General features: G+C 36.9%; 1 protein-coding gene across 4 annotated transcripts in view; it reads left to right on the top strand.

Annotated features, from left to right (window-relative positions):
• The window catches only part of RGS17 (regulator of G protein signaling 17), a 68,024-nt gene that overhangs the window by 39,295 nt on the left and 8,030 nt on the right, over window positions 1-20,699 (top strand). For all 4 annotated transcript variants that reach the window (XM_054630553.2, XM_054630554.2, XM_077175400.1 and 1 more), the window contains exon 2: window positions 1,465-1,608. In XM_054630553.2, the coding sequence (XP_054486528.1) occupies window positions 1,490-1,608 (119 nt within the window). In that variant the 5' untranslated portion in view covers window positions 1,465-1,489. The remainder of the gene's footprint in view (window positions 1-1,464; window positions 1,609-20,699) is intronic.

The raw sequence follows: 20,699 nt of genomic DNA, 5'->3' as shown, positions 1-20,699 counted from the left end.
AAGCAGGTGCAACTACCAGTGATAGTTAAATGGCTCTTTATTGTTTGATTTGACCAAACACTACAGAAATTACTTGATTCTACTCAGTGACAGTATACATGGAAAAGGTAGCTATGTAAGAAGCCAAAATAACCACCACCCTTGAGTTTCTTGAGTTTTAGAGCATGGATTTGAGTTCTGAAGCTTAGTATCCTTGCTGTGTGTGGTTGTGTCTAAGCTGTCTAGAAGGACACTATTTTAAAATAAAAGCCTCTGGAGTTTTAGCAACCATGTAAATGATAACTCTCACAGCTGCTGCTTGGGTGCATGTAGAAGTGGCATGTCTCTTATTTGTCTGTGCATGGTGTACCCAGGTGGCAGATCAATCAGATTTTGCCTTTCCCCAGCACCCCTGGTTGTAGCAGGATGCCCTGGGAGTGTGGAGCACAGTGCATGCTGCTCAGACCAGGTCATCTCTACCTGCTTCTCTTTTAAACCAAGCTCCTCTCCACAGTAATCTGTTAGCACTTTTGCAAAGACAAAAGTACCAAATTTTACTCAAATTTATATGTTTGTACTAGCCATTACTCTGGGAAACTTAAAGTTGTTGTAGAAAGATGTGAGCCATTAGAAGGAGCCTGACATCTAAACCTTCCTAAATAATGTAACTTATCAGTAAATGTTTAACTTCTTTTGAAGAGTAGATAACACACAGTGTACTACTTCCAGCTGCATGTTTTAAGTCACTGGAAGGAGCAAAATCTTGGCCTAGTAAAATCTAGGAAAAACTGGCAATGAGCAAAGAAGATCTGAAACTTTGAGAAAAGATCTTTTGAGAAAAGATCTTTGAGAAAATAGTCTCAAAGGTGGAAAAGTATTTTATAAATACATATTTACTATTCATTTTATTTACCAAGTATAACTCTTAAGTAACAAGCCTCTCTGTTATGCCATATAAAAATCTTGGCCCTTACCAGACAGCTGCCCTCAATATAAGATCACGTATATCAATTTCATTGGTCCAGTGTAGACTAAAGTCAAAAGTAAAAAAAAATCAGTTTCCAACTCATGTTGAAGGTGAATAACCATCCTGCTGTATTTTTAGCTGTATATTTAGCACAGTGGAAACAGCTGTGATAGTCCTATGGTGAGGAACAAGTCAGTCTCTCCCAAGTGCTACAAAAGCTATATGGCTTGCTGTTAAAAACACTGATAATAAAGAGCTCTTTGAGTGCAGCCTAAGCAGTAAGGATGGGTGTGATTCAGCAGCCCAGGAGCATAAGAGTGCCACTGAGATGTGCTCTTCTGGAAGCTGGTTTCAACACACAGGAGCTATTCCTTGGCTGCCTCAGTTCATGGTCACATGCTTTTGTTGCCCTGTGCTGTGAGCAGGGCAGTTGCATCAGGCATTGCTGTAGAAATGTGAATGTAATTTATGACAGTCTGTAGTAATTCTGTACATCTCTTATGTCTGTGTTCTTATAGCCACTTGGGCACTGAAGTAGCTGACATGAGAAAGAGGCAGCAGTCACAAAATGAAGGAACATCAGCTGTGTCTCAAGCACCTGGAAACCAAAGGCCCAACAACACATGTTGCTTTTGTTGGTGCTGTTGCTGCAGCTGTTCATGGTATGTTCTGTAGAATATTTGCTTCCATATCCACCACAGGTAAACAATGAGAATGGAAAGCACTGGGAACATGTTAACTTCTGGGAGAGGAGACACAATTTAACTTTTCACTTAAAAATTTGATTTAAATATTCCCTGATTTGGTTGGACATCTTGTGATGGGGAAGAGGAATGAATAGTAAATTCAAGCTATATTTATCCTACTTAAGCCATAAATAAATGAGAAAATTTTGGTTGTAAAACATGTATTTGTGAGTGAGAGATTCAATAATGAATATTTTATAGCTTGCATTCAAAACAGTTTTTTCTGCTTGTACTTCTGATAGTGCAGTTCTCTGCATTCAGGAGAATAAAAGAGAGATGGTCATAAATGGGAATATGTGGTATCCTGTTATATTACTAATATAAATAATATAAATTTATAATTTATATAATTATAAATAATATAATTTATAATAATATAAATAATAATATAAATTCTGTAAATCTGAAAACATGAGCCTTAAATTCCACTTTTAAATGAAGTGGCATAATTTTAGTGGCTGCTTGTCCCTTCCTCAACAAAGTGTTCACTTGTAAAGTCAAAGATTTAAAGTCAGTTCCAAAAATAGCTTTAAATTCTCAGTGTCTTGAGATGCATCAGATCTTTATTTCTTATTTTTATGAACACAGTATTGAAATATAAGGTAAATGACATTCAGTACTGTTCAGAGCCTGTACATCATATTAACCAGACAGTTCAGTGTTTTGAAGTCACCATCCCTCTGTGTATCTGTGCTATTTTCACTTCAATCACCCATCTGGCCCCAGTCTAAAACCTGAGGCCATTTGCTTCAGTATATTTAAAAATACTTACCAGTATATATGCACTAGGGATAGTTTTTTTTCCAAGATACTGCCACATCCTGGAGGCAGCGTCAGGGGGGACCTGCCTTGGCCGTTATTTCCAGTTTCACCTGAAGGCAGAGTGTATTGGGAGCAAGGATGAGCCAGAGCTCATGTTTTACCAAGTAACTTTACAATATGTTCAATCCATATTGAGAAATAGGTGGAAGTGTATTAAACAGGAAGCAAAGAGAGGGTGTTTTGTCACTTTTCTTTCTGCTCTGGGACAAGGGCACAATATCAGCTATGCTGTTACAGTCCAGAGATTCATTTACCTGTGTCTTATTTTCAGGAAGTGACCTTTATCAGGTACCACAAGATAAGGATAAAACAAGTAGATATGCACCTCCTCAAACTACCCACAGTAAAACACCACACCACTACTGCCAATCTGCAATTTAGGAATTTCCTGGCCCAGAGTTCCTTTCTGTCTGGTTATTGACCTTGGTGGAATTTTCCTTCCTTAATTTGGCAAAACACTTTCTGAAGCAACTTCCTAAACTCATCTAAAATTTTGGCACCCAGAGTTTCCTCTAGCAATAAGTTCTAAAATGGGCCTGTGTACTCCCTTTTATTTGTGTTAACCTACTAGAAATTAATTTCATTTGATGCTTCCTTATTCTTATGTGAAGAACAGTGACTAATCATTCCCAGGATGGTCAAGATTTTACAGAGCTCTCTCATATCTTCCTTCACCTGTTTTGTCTTCCGCAGTCTTCTCTATTTTAATCTCTGTGATACAGAAACTGACCCAGAGCATGATTTATCCTCATCTGTCCTATTTACTCATCTACTTTGTGCTCACTATATACCTTCTTATTCTATACTATTTCCTGTCTGAGATGTGTGACTAGATCTGTGTTGTTGAGACATGGATGCACCATGTTTTGTGTTTGCTCTTGAGTTTTGTTACTAATTCCTAGCACTCTGCTTAATTTTTAGCAGCCCCAGAGATGATGTTTTCATGGAATTATCCACCCTGAACACAACATCTCTTTCCTGAATGAAAATAAAGTCCATCATTGTGCATGTACAGCTAGGGTTGGCTTTTGCCTTGCATGCTAGAATATTAATAATATTCATATAATGTCAATAGTATTCAATCAAATATCCCTCTAATTTCTAAAACTTAATGACAATTGATTTCATTTTTAAAGCATGCTGCAACTCAAGAAATCTTAAATTTGACAATAATACTCTACTTTGAAGCCTTGTGACCCTTGGAGTGCCTCCAGTCCTTAGAAGGCAATACCATTATATATGTAAACAGCTTATGCACATTAAACTTAAATTAGAGTAATTATTGATTAAAAACATACGATGTACCTTCGGCTGCTCTATTAATTGTTTTTACTGTCTTTCAGGGTTTTTCAGGGCTTGAGGTTGGGATTTTTCTTTGCAAAGTAAATTAGAGCATGGAGAAATCCTGTGAGCTAGTCTTCAAGATTAAGTGAAATAAGTGATCAAAGGAACTGTTACATCACTCATGTTGCTAAAATCAAAGAGAGAACATGTGATTCAATAAGTACTTTCCAGCTTTAACTTCTAAGATTCTGTGGTAGAAACTCCATTAGAGGAAAGATGGGACAAAACTTTGAAAAATGCAGTATGAAGTGTTTCAGAACCTCAGTTAAAATTAAGTCATTGATTGTGATGCCAAATTTAATAATAACTTTTAAAAAGTAACTAACTTTATTATTCTCTCATATATAGGAGATTCTAGCTAATTAATTCTCTAGGGTAGTTCTCTGTAATGGAAAAGCCTAATCAACAATTGTAACAGGTTCTCTGGACCTAATGTAATTACATTCTTTCCCTAGTTCCACAGGTCTTTGTATTTGAGTAACAGTAATTTCTCAAGAGATACCTGTCTGGAAATGTTGCTAGATTCATTAATTGGGAAGGCAATGTTAGAATTTTCTTCAATTTTTCCATCTGTATGTGACTGCTGATAGCTCTTACATCTCTAACCACTTATTGCCTCAACTTCACCATTCACAGAAGTGGTAGAAGTATGTGCAGATTTTATTAAAAAATGTTACCTTCCTCCTGTTCAAAGAGCTAGTTCAGTAGTTCCTATATCCAAATAAATCATTAGAATTCTGAAAATATCTTTTGTGACTCATGTGGGACTTGTTTTTTTCTGTTCTACCCCATGTTAAAATCAGAATAGCTATTAAGTCTTCTGTTTACACAGCAGCATAGGCAAATATTCACACCTTTGTTTGGGGAAATAGTATCTTGCTTAATAAACACTTGTCAAGAGCAAAAAATTTGAGAAATTATTTGGTACATCTTATTAAAACCCTTTTAAAAATTATTTTTCTCTAATATATCTTTCTTAAAGATAACTATTTGAAGGACTTCTCTACTGGTATGGGATAATCCTTGTAGGTAGCTCAGCCCCAGGCAGATGCTTACTCACTGCTCAGCAGCAGGATAGAGCAGAGAATCAGAAAAGTGAAAGCAACAAAACTCTGCCATTGAGATAAAGAGTTTAACTGAAAAGCAAGGCTATGTGCACAAGTAAAGCAAAACAAAAAATTCATTCACAGCTTCCCATCAGTTCAACCATGTCCTGGAAAGCCATGGTCCATCACATCTTACAGTGACTTGAGGAAACAGCTGCTACAAATCTCAACCTCCATCCTTCCTTTTTCTTCCACAGCTTTTATTGCTGATCCCAATGTCATATTGTAGGGAATATCCCTTTGGTGAGTTGTGGTCCCAGATATGTCTCCTCACAACTTCTTATGCACCCCCAGCCAGCCCACTGACCAGGCAGTGTGAGAAACAGAGAAATCCTTGATACTGTTCCGTGACTGCTCAGCAGCAGCTATAACATTAATGTGTTATCAACACTGTTTCGGTCAAAAATCCAAGACATAGCACCACAAGGATCCCTATGAAGAAAATTAACTCCATCCCAACCAGACTCAGTACAGCTATTGGCACGGATAATTATCAGGACAGTAAATTGCTCAGTTTATGGGGACAAAGCAAGACTTATTACTAAGGTTTGCTCAGATTGAAAAATAGTGGAGATTAACAGGACTATTAAGATGGCTATTTTATTTTAATAGGTATGCTCATTAGGTTGTGCAACTAGTTTAAGCTCTGAACTTGTTTCTGAGTACAAGTAGTGAAGGGAACACTCAGTGGTCCTCCTCAGTGGAAAAAAAATAAAGCCCTTCTGAAGCTCCCAACAGGAAATGCTTGTCCCCTTTCAGCAGAAACAGAAGATACATCCCTGTGAAGATCTCCTATAGGCCTTCTTGTCGTCACTGACCAGACATAGACCTTAGGCACTCATTTCAGGAAGACTTCCTAATTAAAGTAGCTAACAGACAAGTGCCAGTCATGTACCTGTGGTCCTGGACTGAATCGCCCCCTGTCTTAAGCTTCTGTAAAGTCCATTTCAATAGGGGACAGAAGAATGTGCTTCTTTGTGAAGCATCATTTCAATTACTTGGGCAGCCTGAGACTTGCAAAATTTGCAGTAAGTCTTCTGACATGACATTCAATAATTTCCTCAATTACACTTTCTCCAGAGACTTGCCCATTTAGTACTTAGAGCTGTGACTTTATAGTTTTGAGCTCAGTTTGACAAGGTTAGAGGAGTAAGCCTGCTATTTCACCTTATTTCACCTTATTTAGAATCAATTACTCCAGCTTCCTGAGCAGACATGAAACTAGTTGTTTTCTTGCAAACACTTGTAAATTGCATTCTTCAAAAAAACTCTTCAGGCTCTAGCATAGGGAGATTGGCTTTTCTGCCAGTTTTATTTTGCTTTCTCCTTTGTCTCCTACCCAGAGCAGGAGTCATATCTTTTTATTCCCCCTTTCATAAGGTGCTCTGTGAATTTGAAAACTGTGGGACACTGATGCCCAATAATCTGTCTCCTTTTACTGTACACAGAAGGCTCAGAAGGGGTCTGACATCTGCCCTGCAAGAGACTTTAGCAGTATGGCAGTCTGGGGGACATGGAAAGGCTTCCAAGGGATAAGTGAAGATGATCACTTAGCTTCACCTGTAGCTCTATTGAAGTGAGTGAGCTGAAGGGCCTTTACCCTAAAATGTATCCATTAAAACTGCTGAAGACTTGTGGAAGAGAGTTTCCCACACACAAGAGATCCCAGGGAAGATAGGGTATTGCCATCTTGGCAGTAAACAGGAGTTGCTCTTGGCAAGAAGCCTCTCTCCTCAGTTCTTATAACTTGTCTATGACTGCTGTGAGCTACTCTGAAATTTCTTCCTGATGATGTTGCTACACAAATATTTTTTTTTATTAAAGGGAACATTTTCCTTGCAAGACTTTCACAGTTTACTTGGGCCTACAAGAAAATATTTCTGTCACTTGTGCAATGAATATGAAATGGCAGACACAGTTCTAAGAAAAATTTGAAATTGCATTAATACCCATTCTCTATGGGGTTCAGTGTTATCCTCTTAATAAACAGTGTGCTCTAAATGTAATAAAAACAAACAAACAAAAACAACTACTTTTTTTCCTTTATTTTTTTCCTTTTTGCATTTCCCACCTCCCTAGTACTTTGAGAAGAATAACATTTTCCTGGCATATTCAATCTTAGTTTGTTATCAAAAAATTGTGTCAAGGCTTTGCATGAGTCTATACAAGATTATTTCTGGGGGCTACAGTCATGGCTGCTTTATTTCATTTAACTGTGGCAGAAAGTTTGAAGGACAAAGAAGCAAAGAAAGGATGGAAGCAAAAAAAAAAATTAATGCAATACATTATAGCCACATCTTCATAAGTATGTGGAAAACAAAACCCATATCCTTTTCTCCATGCCTGTCTGCAGCAGAACTTTTAGACTAGGAGCAGATTAGAGCTGGACTGGTACAAAAAAGTCACCCAGGCTCCAGGATTTTGTTAAAGCTTCTGGCAAGAAAAGAAAATCTTCATCTTTGAAACAAAAGCACTGATTTTGAAAAATGTATTTTGGCTTTTAATTTTGTTTTTAATTCTTCTTTTCCTCCCTGAACACATAGGACAACACATCTGAAACTCAATTCTCTGTGCTTTACCTTTTCAAAATATCACATCTGTAAAAGAACGAATATGGAAAAATGAGTAGACTGTAAACATAATAGACTTCTCTGCATCAGGAAATTTTTTACTCTAGTGCAGAAGACAGAAGTGCAGGCTACTGTACTCTATTTTACTGAAATAGAAGGTGATATTTTTAAAAATATTTAATGGGAAAAGATGTTCCAATCTGAGCCCTTTTATACTTTAAAATATCACACAACACCATTACATTTTTACCACTTGCTATTGCAGAGGTCAAAGATGAAAACATTCCATCTCTTTCCCAGAGAGTACTTTATTCCGAGGGTGAGAAGGCTTAGGGACTTGTGCTTTGTGCAACTATGGGACAGTATCATCTGATTATCAGAGTGCAATGGGCAGTACTGGTGCTTTCTTAGGAAAGTAGCACCAGTTCTTTGATGGGTAGTATTTAAAGCTGGATAAAATCCATTATCTGTCTTGTCACAGAAGCTACTGAACATGATATTTATGAAAATCAGTCTTAAATCACATTGTCTTTAAATCCACATATCCTCAGTGCTGAACCCATGAGAGAAAGCTGGCAGACATTCCTGTTGTTGATGGAATGCACCATGGGGTGAGCGTGGACTGAGGATTTAAATATCTAGTCTTCAGAAATGGGCCTCTCAAAGTTCCCTGAGATACTTAAAATAAAAGAATTAAATTCCCAGCATTTGTAAAAATAATCAGCATACACACTGAAAATAAATAGCTTGTCAAGTTGGTTTTTTTTCATACTTCTGTAAGTTAACAGTGCTTATTAAATACTGCCCAAGAAAAGCATTTCTCTTCCCTTTAAAGCAAAAGAAAAGGATGATCTCTAAACTGAAAAAAAAAATCAAAGCAGGGAAGCATGTCTTCCTAATAAGTATGAAATTTAATAAGCTCTTTTTCCTTTATAATTAAGACAGGGGAAGTGATTTTGCTGGAAATTTATGGAAGTTTAGGTCCTCAGGGCAGGCTGGAGACAGGTGGCTGTGTACATGCTTGCTTACACAACTCTCCTAGGGCAACACAGCCTGACTTGCCAACCTCTGGACTTGCACTCTTCTGTGACACTGGTCCAGATTGTCAGTGTTAGCCTAATAATTCCTGGAAGCCTGCTCTGTCCTTGAGCCAGACCACAAATTTACCTCATATGGGATTCAATACACAGCTTATCTCAAAGCTCCAGAGCTGGCAGGTAAAGGCAGGTTTGACCACTTCTTGCACCACCCTGTGAAGCAGATGTGAAATGCTGCCTTTTCAAAAGAGGGAGGCACATTTCTTTGCCACAAGGTGTAAAGGTAGGTAGGCTCACAGATATGCTAACTGCTACTAACTAGTAGTCTATTATTTTTTCCTGCATCTGCTTCTAGAGAGTAAGATGTGAATGCAGGAAAACAAGATTTACTGGCAAACCAAAAGGACTTTAGAAGTAAGATTTACAGAAAACAAAACCTTCATGTAAAAACAACTAAAGGAAGCTTAAAGTTAACCTATTCAATGTCATGAGAACCTGCCTTGGTCACTATGGATCCCTCTTCTGAATCAATCAAGTATATCTCACCTCCTCTCATAAAAAAGCATCTAAGAAATCCCTTAATCCAAGCTATGCACCACCTTTTGTCTTCTTCCTTTCTTCTTCTCAGCATCTTGCCACATATCTCCAAATTCCTGTTGGAGCACAAGCTCTTGCACAGCCTTGGAGTAGGGGTAAGGACAATGAGCCACCAGCTCCCACAGCAGAAAGGCATTTCCACAGGAAATTTGCCAAGAAGTAGATTTGATGCAGGCCGTTGCTTTCTGGGACATGTAAAGTAAATTAAAATCATGTCCTTCTCTGGGAGAAAGCTGTAAACTACACACCGTATTTATTTTGGCAAGTGGTGCAAAGGGGTAATCACTAAGATGCTGCCAGTCTACCATGAAATCATGGTGGAAGCACAAAGATACACAAGACATTACACAGATGTTCAGCAAATATAAATAATTCTGAATTAGTTTCCAACCAAGAACCCTGGTTTGAAAAAAAAATTAACACTGTAAACTAAGTCCATGCAAACTGATAAATGTTTCTATTTTCAAAGGTATGAGGAAAATGTGTTTCTCCCCATAATAAAATAATAAAAATAGAAGGCTAATGCAAAAAGTGGAGCAACAGCTACTTCTGCAGCTGGTCTGTTAACTTTCATCACAAGCCAGTGGTAGAATCCTCATTAACATCAAAATCAGCCCTGGGCTTTCTGTGCCAAGCTTTCCTAGTATCAGGATTTTAGTCTGAATAATTTAAACTTTGAAAGTTCATTTCATTTTGAGGAACAGATGGAGACTCATGTGTTTGCTGATATTTTTCCCCATCTGTGATAACACAAGCAGGTTAGAAAATGAGTAGACTGTAAACATAATAGACTAGGAAATTTTAAATAAATGTTTCTGAAGATTCACAAATAAAATGCAGATTCCTTTGTGTATAGTACTACTGAGATACAAACCCCTGATCAGTCTAACTGCAGAAAATAGTTCTATTTCAAGCAAACATTTCTGTAAAGAAAATTACAGTGAAAAAAAACCCCAGAACTGCAGTTCTTCTAAATTGAATAATAAATACATGCTGAGAAGGGATTTGGGATTACACCAGGCTCATTCTAATTCAGTGGTGCAAAAGATACCAACAGTAGCTCCTTAGAAGGAGAGAGCAGACTAAATCTAGTTAACTTTAGAACATGATCTTGATTCGGTCCTGGCACAGCACACAAGAGTGTATTCAGGGACAACTGCTCTTGAGGAGACTGGAGGGAGGGAAAGCAGTGGCAGAATCACTTCCACTGGTAAAAAGCAGCTTGATGCCTCCTCTGAGGCTGTTTAAAAGATGGATTGCTTCAGAGCATCAGTGTCTTGGCTCTCCCTCACCCCTCATACCCATTTCCCACCTGCCTGTGCCAAAATGCTGTTCAGCTTGGTGTCTGTGGAACACTGGCTGGAGGAAGATTCATAATGTCATGACAGATTTTCTGTCACCAGAGCACAGCTTGACTGTTGCTGTGGAGAAAATAAAAAAACATAAGGAGCGCTGAGAATGCCTGAGTCCAGCTTATGCTGTGAATTACAGATATTAGGAGTTTGGAGCCTTTGAAATCTCCCCTGACAGGCTTTGGGCTGCTTTTGGTTTTCTTATGACAAATTTTCAATTAGATATTTACTCAAAGATGCATTAACTCAGAAGTCCATGGAAAACCACATAAGCTGAGAAGTACATGAAAGGTCACAATGGGTCTGAGATTAAAATATTACCTGAAGTAAGGCATGTTGATAGATGGTGACATTTTAAAGGTGCCAAAGTCCCCTTGCAGACCCTCTGAACTTTATTTGTTGTAGAATAATAAAAACTTTAATATTCAACATGCAAAAACAATAACAAAATACCCTTATCCAAGTTAAACACACTGACAGTGCCTATACCACTAAGCAAACTAAGCAGGGCCAGGGTCTAATGGGCTACAGTCAGCCTGTACAGTAAATTATTAGCAAGTGTTAACTCCCTGGCAGAGATTTGACCAATGCCAAAGTGCATTCCCAACCAATGGCCTATGGCAGAAACCCTGTTTTGGACATGGGCTTTAGTGGATTGGGGCTATGTGGTTCCAGTCAACCTCAGGACTCTCCCAGAACATTTTATCTGCAAGAATAAATGCAGCCTGTAGTTCTAAACCAAAAAGGAAAAAAAAATTAGGCTGCTAAAATCTGTCAGCAGCAGAATTTCTATCTTGCATACGTTTATTTTTTAACTGTGCATAATTCCAAATCAGTTTAAGATGCCAGTTAAAACAGGAATAAATGTCTAGCACTTTAAAGAGAAAAAATTACAATATTTCATGGAAATGAGTCTGGACCTCTGTTAGGAAGCACTTATTAGATGGAGATCCTCTCACTAGAAAAGTGGGCCAGACATTCATTATGTGAGTCAGAAAGGCAAAGGAGATCTGAGTCTTGTCTAGTCACCCTGAATAATTCCATAGCACATGCATTTGTCTAGATAGCAGCTCTGGTTCTTCTGAAATACCTGGTTGAAGGCCGGATACTGGCAGATGCTGAGCACCCATTATGAAGGAATGGGTAATTTCAGTTCTTGTTGACATCCATGCTGAAAGTGCTTCCCAGCTGAGGGCCTTGTCTTAAAAAATTTGGAAACCAGCACCAACAAAACAGATGTCTGTAAGATATACAGACTGGCACAGAGGGTCTCAATCCTGTTTGTTATCTGGAAGAATGTAAAGCAAATCCCCCATTTTACTTGACTGTGATCTGGATAAGTATCAACTAGTTTAGTCAAGGCTAATTTCACAAAATATGATGTTGCTCCTACTTTAATACCTGAAAACCAAGAATAATAGAGAAAAAGTCACTACAGAAAGTGAGACTAGGCTCATTTATCAGAATTAGTTGAGACCATTAGGTTTGCTTGCTAGTGATTTGGAAGGCTTTTATTCATCTAGCTACCCTTTGAAGGAATACAATCTCCATTTATTTGAACAGTACAGAACTGTCACTTTTGATTGTCTCAAATATATGAAGGAATTGCTTGCAAAATAGCTGTAGCCAGGAGTAAGGATGCTGCAGATTGTCTAGTAATTAAATGTATCCATCATACAAGATGGAATATGAATGGTAATATTCTGAAGGAAGGAATGAAGCCAGACTAGCAATCTCTTGGGTGACCTGACAAGAGAAATACATCTTTCAGTTGAATATTGCCTAACGCAGAAACCATCTCTAAACTAATGGAAGAAAGCTAGAGTAACTCCTCTAGAAATCATTGGTAAGCAAACGTTGGCAAGCCTTGGGTTTCTTCCTGTACAAAAATTACAAAAATTCCACATATGAGAATAAAAATCTCAAAAAAATATCCTAGAAAGGACTAGCAGTTTAACAAAAGTTGTAATTACTTCTGTTGTGGCTATCATTATGTAAAAGTAATATAATCTCTTTAAGGTAAAATCCAGCAGAAAGTATATTTTCTTACAGATTTTCAGGAGAACAAAACATTGTAAGTAAAAAAGAGTTTAGGAAATCGGATTGCTTTAAATCACTAGTCCTTTCCTCTCTTGCACAGTTACATATTTTGCTCTGTGTTAGTCTAAGTTTGAGGGAGATATTGTCCTTTATTTCAGAAGTTCAAGTGCAGTGCACATTGGTAGTTTCCATCTGCCTTTGAGCTCCTGCTGAGCTGCAATATCTGCAGGTAGGAAGATTAAATAAGTCACACAAGAGCAGAGGAAGAAAACAACACATTCAGCAAGGCTTTCCATTAAAAGGGCCAGTCTTCTTTCACATAACATTTAACCTGCTTTGACATTGAGAACAGTTCTCTCCTTCACTCTGAAGTCATCCTGAAATGTAAATATAATTGCTTTTTTTTTTTTATGTAGCCCCCCAGAATATTCCTCAATTAGAATCTCTTTTAAAATATGTTTTTTGTGGCACTACTGGCCATGCCTAGAGCACTATATCCAGTTCTGGGCTCTTCAATGCAAGAGCCCTGGGTATACTGGAAATAAGAGGCCCTTCCAGCAAAGGGCCTCTAAAATGATTAAAGGACTGGAGCTCCTCTCCTGTGAGGAAAGGCTGAGAGACTTGACATGGTTCCACCCAGAGAAGAGAAGGCTCAATATGTCTAAATGCTTTAAGTGAGTGAGCAAAGAAGATGGAGCCAGGGTGTTTTCAGTGGTGCCCACTTACAAGACACCAGAGGCAAGGAAAACAAGCTGTAACAGAGGAGGTTCCATCTCAACATCATAAAACACTGAACTCAGTGCACTGAACTCAGTTTTAAGACTAAAACTCAGATCTCAAATTTTTGCAAAACATTTCTGAGGGTCTTTCTGAGTATTTTAGGAGAATATCCCTTTTATCAAGGGTTTTCCAGTAGGTTAGTTTTTCCATTACCAATATGTTTCAGAACATTTTCTAAAAGACAAAAGAATCAATATAAAAATTACATCAAATATCACATTGCAAATATGAACCTATGATGGATGAAGTATTGACATGTGGATTTTTAATTCTACAAGGCTTTTCTTTCAAATTTTTCATGGGGTCCAAAAGGAGAAGGTAGTTTGGACAAATTTGACAATTTGTCTGCCAAACATACACTAATTTCAACTTTGATGGAAAATACAGAAGGAAAATATAACTCCTGTCTTTATAAAGAGACTGTTAATCTGACTGTCCCTTAAGAAGAGAAAAGGTTACCAGATTTTATGTCTATTCCATTTAAAAATATTAAATATACAGGAAAGGGAAGAGAGTGATATACTGCAGCTTTGCTAAAACCTTTTAAGTACTTGCTTTACAGAGCACATCCCTCTATGACTTACTTTACTTTAGCACTCATATTTCAGTAAGGATGATCTACCTTCACTGTGCCATGTGGGATGCAATTTAATAACTTTATATAATGATCTTACATAAACTCCATCTTGGCCAAGATTTCCCATTAACAAAGGGTTGATTATACTCTTAAGCAGTAGATCATTTGGGTTCAATTCTGCTTCTACTCAAGCTGAGGAATAGCACAACATAATAATATCAGGACAGATCTAAACGTCTTAACAGACTAGACCTTAATAGCCTGAGGTGCTCCAGATATATTAAACTTTGATTTCCACCAATCTCCTTTTTCTTTTATGGTTTATAGTAAATCTATATTGGCTTTTGACCAATTAGGCTGAATGCTGCACAGTATTAAGAAAGCACAGCAATCGAAAACCAGTAAGAAATCAAAGTATGACAGAGAGATACAATCTCAAATGAACTGAAAGGTTTCTTATTTTTCATGGAAAAGTTACAGCTCTCAACAAAGATGATCTGGCCTTATCATATACCTTTGAACAAAAGAACTCACAGAACTTAGTCCAGGTTTGCACAAGGAAAAAAGGTAGGACTCTATCCATCTGTAGTATTTTAAAGTGTATTTCCTTCTGAACTTTTCAACATCTCACAGGGCTAAAAGCTATTCCTTCACACAGAAAAGTTGAAATAGAACAGCAATAGCAGCACTAAAGAACAAACACAGGAGAATGGGCAATGATTCTTTCAGTCACCCTGGATTGCTGCTACAGCATTGGTGTCAGAAATAAGACAGTTAATGGGCCAAGATACCCATCTGTAGGCACAAGGAGTTTTGACTATATCTCTGTTCCTATGTCCGCACCCTCCACAGCCCTACTGTCAATGCTACTCTTCTAGAAATCTCAAGACTATTTTAGGGAAACAAGGATACTTCAAACACAAGAGAAAAATGCAATTTTTTGCTGTGCTTTGGGATTTTAATGCTGTAAGGCATTGTTCTTCACACTTCTCTCCATAGCTCTTAGTATAAACATGATTCTGAGTGAAAAAATGGAGATGCTGTTTGCAGCACTCTGGGAGATAAAGCTTTAACAAACACTCCATGTATCATGAAGTTAAGAGTTATAGCTGCTGGATTTCCTGATGAGCTGTTTTCTTAATAGAAAATCACTTGTCTCGTAATCAGAAAGCCTACTGGAAAAGAAATCTGCTATGACAGAATGTAATTTTTCTGAAGAGCTTCTTAAATTTAAGCACAATATTTCATTTAAATCTATTATTTTACGACATTAACTAGAATTACTCCCAAAGGAGTAGTAAGAATAATGCTAACTAACAATGAATAAAACCAAGACAACTGATTATTTCATTTTAAAATGTAATGATAATTATTTTTAGAAATATCAAAAGCAGTTATGAAATGTCATTAAACTTTTCCACAAACACTATTTTGTTAGAAACTCAGTTCAGAAGTAAATTAATTTTAACTGTCAAATCTGTGCAAAACACAAACTCAGTTCCATTCAGCTGAATTCTCCATAAAACCCTGGTGGAAGGGCCTGTGAGACAGCTTCTGTATCCATCCTAGGTAGGAAAAATCAGACCACAAAGTTTACACCTTGTGTTCCTGCTTGGCCCACAGAATTTATGGTATGCAGAAATGTGCATGTGGGAGCCAGAAGTCTGCCTGCATTTAATATTACTGGATCCTGAACAGAGGATCCTAAGCTTTCTCAAGGAAAGCACATTCATGGCACATAGAAGTGCCCAACCCTCTGTTACAGACTACTTCTCAGCTGTGTGCTCTTCAAATAGAGATGAAAAAAGGGGAAGAATATGAACTGCAACACTACACACACTACATCATAAACGGAATCAAGGGGGAAAATACAACAAAGAAAAATTTGAAATGAAAAGTTGTAGGCTTTCTAGCCATTGGAAGAGACAAAGCATTGGAAGACACAAACCACTTACTTCATTTTATCTTACTTTTGTGACCTATGAGAAAAAAAGCCAGGCCAGTTATTCGTGCAGCCCTTGTAGTTCAAGGCTAAACCAATGAGAGTACACTGTAAGCTGAACAAAGAGCTGGGAGGTTTGTGACTCCACATTCCTCACCTGATGCTTTGAAATACTGGAGGCGTTTTAGCTGTAATACAAAATCTCTAGGATGGTTAGTTTGCAAATACTTGTATTATTAAAAAACAAAAAAATGTTTGGGGTTTTAGTTACATGAGGTAAGACTCACAGAAGCAGATGTCAAGTTTATAAATTCAAGCTGGAGTCTATGCTGGATTGCTTTTTTTCTTTTAAAAACAATTTGGATCATACTTGCCTCTTGCACCATCTTATCACCTAAGGCAAATGTAACTCTGGCACTCAAAAGACTCAGCACCACAGGTACCTGGACTTTTTGAAAGGAGTTTATAGTTTCAGTGGACAATGCCAAGTGGGCTGATTATAGCCTTATGGTAATTGTTGGCTTTGCCCCAACAGACTGCTTTCCTATGTCAGTCTGCTAAACACAATCTCATTGTTTAGTTTTAAGCACAAGACAAGTAATTTTTTACTCAGAGTAGGATGTAGCTATTTTTCATTAAATTTCTAACTTGTTTTCAATATAAAATTTTACATCTTACATTTCTTTATTGAATTCAGTGAAGAACTGTAAATCATTGTCTTGTTAAAGAACTGGGATTGACACTAATGACAAAAAAACCCTTCATTTTTTTTTGATCCATTTCTTATTTGTAAAAAAATTTATTATGTTCTGCTGATTGAGTTAAGACCATATTCTGATCAGTCTAAGCAAATGATTCCATAGGATTTTGACTACCATTTCCCTTCAAAGTCTCTCACAGATTACCAAGGCAGACATATGGGAATAAAAAATTTACTACACATCACTTATGTTTGCCTTGCAGACCTCCAGGCATCCATGTAAGCCTCCACTCTCAAATTCATTCATTGCCACAAATTTAGCTGACATTTTGAACATACTGGTGTTATTGGAAGAGTTGTAGAGCTTTAGTCTTTCTTGCTATTCTTACAAACTTATAAACTCAAACTTATAAACATTCTTATAAACTCAAGGTCAGATAAGAGATGGGTCCCCTTTCCCTCTAATACAGCCAGGGACTTGAAGGATATAATGCAAGTTTATCTGAGTCTATGAAAATGTCTAGTACATTATCATAAAAATAATAATTCTAGATCTAGTTTTTCTCAGAATAATGATTCTGGATATTATTCACTTACTGTAACAAAAAAGTGAATTCTTTCCTTAACTTTAATAGAAACAAGTTTTTTACCCTTTACCTCAGCTTTAAAAAAAGAGCTATCATTGGATAATATTGTTCATGTAACATTTCATTCTCACCCTAATTTTGTGACATTAAAAGGGAGATAGAAGACAGTGATTTGAGATTAACATAGCTGTATTCTTTATGAACGGGTCACAATAATATTGCAATTATTTTTCATTATTATTGCTTTACAAAGTGTAGCAAAATCATCATTCTCCTCTGTACATAAACAAACACAGTCTTGACTAGTATTCAGTGACATCAAGCTTAAATATTCCAGGTGTCAGAAAAAAATGAGGTGACAAAATGATTTTGAGTCATTTTTTAGTTAAATCAAGTTTCATAATAGAAATTGAAGAATCTCAGTATAGTTGTCTTTTCCATTATCACACAGTATATGGGATATTGGAACCATATCTATCTCTGACATCTAACAGAGCATACCTCAGCATTTAGGAGTCAATTCTGAATACAATTGTGTGAACAATTGATTTTTCAGTGACTGTTGAACCGCAGTATTGAAGACAGTTTGATCAGGTTGAACTGCAATCAAAAATTAAAAAGATACTAGCATGCAGGTTTTTTGCATCTGAAATAAAACCATAAAAAATATATTTGTTCATATGGCATGATTTAAGCTAAACACTTGTAATAAAGGGAAAGGAATCAGAGAGCAGGGTGATCAGCAGGAGCACACCCATTTTGAATTGAAGAGTGAGGGTATTTACCCAGCTGGCAAAAGATTGAGACAAAGATGGGCACCAACACTAAGAGTTTTCAAAACCACCTTCCCCTCATTTCAGGAAAATGTACTAAACATATGTTCTTGTTTTCATGTGCAGTAATTTGTTTGTTTAAAGGCCTTTCCTTTTCCAATCAGAAGAGAAAAGATATTTCCTATCTGAATCTATTTGGTAAATTTGGTAAATTGTGTTTTTCAAGACTTTTGGGGAATGGTCATTTTACATCCTCTATCTCTGTAATTTTAAAATCATAATTAAATCTTGATATATTGAGGTCTTTTGTGGGGAAAGAGTTGTTGGGGTTTTTTTAGAAAGCTAAAAATATTATGTCTCTTGGTCTGATGATAACAAAAAATTCCAGGAGTAGCATAGGGTGAAGTGCAATGCCAGTGAGATATAGTTTTTCAAAGGGTCGATCAGTGAAGGAAACCTGTCAGCACATCTGTTATCCCCAGAATCTTATCTGTATATTAATTTTCATGTGAAAACAAAATTGGGCCTTCAGATTATGTATGGACAATTGACTTCATGTGACTTTTGGCCTAGAGTAAAGAAGATTTTTCTGTTACATTTGTGGCTTGAGGGCTCATGGCCCTACTGTGTGACATAAGCATGTCCAGCCTAAAGCACAGTCACTGCCCAGCAGACTACAAATTTCAGCCAAAAAATAGAAACTGAGCACAGATCTCCTAAACAGCCAACCCAATAGCCATTCACAGTGTCCCTGTTTGATTTCTACTCCTTATCTGCATGGCAGTATAAAAAAATACCATTAAGGCAAGAGGTTTTAATAGTTTTAATTATCTTCAGAGCCAGATATAATCACAAAATACTGTGAGGATATATTGCATATGAGGCACATAACAGAAGATACCTGAACAAATAGTACCTGGTCAGCCATGCAGAGGCAGAATATTAATCTTGGCACGTCTCACAATGGCATGGTTTTCTTGCCATAATGAAAACAGTAATTCCACTGATTTACCAGATTTAGGCTACTGATACACGAGAAAGTGACTCTTGGGAACCAATTAAATACCATTTAATACAAAAAAAATACCATTTATTTACTGGGTATGCAGAGAATGAAAGATCAGGCGCAAACTCTAAATTACCTTCAGTTTCTTAAAGGCAGTAGAAGGTAAGTGCAGCAACAGGGATGCAACTTACAAAAAGGCTAAAACCATCAGCTGGAAACATCTGGAGGAAGTCAGTGAGATATTTGCTGTTAAATTAGTTCAACTCTTGATGATTCCATGCAATTAACTTGGCTTTTTTATCTTCTCATGCAGTAGGGTGCTTCAATACAGATTTAGCTATATAATTACTCAACAGAATAATTACTTAATTGCTTAACTTGAATATTAGCAGCCAAGTATTAATAGCTAAATAAATAAAGAAATATCAGTTTTCTAAATCCCAGCAGTACCCCCGAAACCACATCAGCTAGAAACCTGGACAGACTTACCCTTATTTGTGGTCATTTGTTCAATATGTATGCTTCTTCAAGTAGTCCCTGATCATTAACTTTTTTATTTATAAAGCTTGTGAAGTTGCAAAGTAGAAATACCTTCACTCCAAGCAGAAATTTCTCATAATAATACTGTTGCAGTAGTTCAAGAAACTTATTGGTTTGTAGCAGTCAGGAACCCAAGATATATTTGAAAGGTACATCAAGCTCTGCCCACTGAAGTATTTTTTTCTGTACTCTCCAGAGCAATAAAATCAACATAGAAGTGGGCAGAACAAACCTTCCATACAAAGAGAGAACAAACTCATACTAGTGTTTTCCATTTAAACTCTGCCTTTGGACATCCCAAACTCCCTTTTTAAGGCATTATTAGTTTTGGTGTACTTTTATCATGGGTAATTTGCATCTCTAAATTTTAAAGATCTATGATGAGTGTATTCCAATTAATAAATAATACCAAATATGTTAATGACACCAAAGGCATTCATTTGCATCAGATGTCTTTCTAGTGCACCTCCCTTTCATTTAACTGCTTTTTGGTGAGATCTATCAGTAATTTCCTTTTCTTAAATCCTTAACTAAGATAATTTTCTTAATCTTTAGCCTGTTACTTTTAGTCTGTTTAATATTGCACTGTACAGCAAAATCCTTCTGACACAAACAGCTAGCTTCAATGATGGATAAATATATCAAGGACATCAGCTCAGGTATGCAGAACACCTTTGCTGCTGCAGACTGCTTGAATTCCATAGAGAAACATGAACAGATAGGGTGTTTCCAGCTGAATATAGCAACATGGGAAAGAGCAGTGCAGTGTTTTCGTTTCAAGTTAAAAGGTAACAATCTCTTATTGTAATCAGTTACTTAAAGGCTGCTTTCAAGCTAGCTTTGCAGTCAAAAATGCTTAAATATTTAATTTTTTTTCTAAGAGATCATGAACCAGTTCCTTGAGTGAAAACAAGCATACCTGAATTGAGTGTACTTGAGTATAAAAATGATGGTTTCCTTTACTGGAAAAACATATTAAAAGTAATATATCGGATAGAACTCTAGCCTTGACAGATGTAGATAAATAAAAGTTGAAATTTAGTGCTAGTTTTGTCACAGGAAACATAATGCAGAATATAGGCCAAGATGCATTACAAAAGTATCACAGTTTTAAATGCAATACCCAAACATGTTCCAACCCAGTGTGAGGCTTCTGTCTTTGGAGTGTTCTCTGTTTTGCAGCCCTGACTAACTTCAGCCATTAAACTCCAGTTATGAATGGTGAGATGACGGA

The sequence above is a fragment of the Agelaius phoeniceus genome, chromosome 3 (assembly GCF_051311805.1).
Source record: "Agelaius phoeniceus isolate bAgePho1 chromosome 3, bAgePho1.hap1, whole genome shotgun sequence".
Taxonomy (NCBI): domain Eukaryota; kingdom Metazoa; phylum Chordata; class Aves; order Passeriformes; family Icteridae; genus Agelaius; species Agelaius phoeniceus.
Note: the sequence above shows the minus strand (reverse complement) of the source record. Positions and strands in the feature narration are given on the sequence as shown.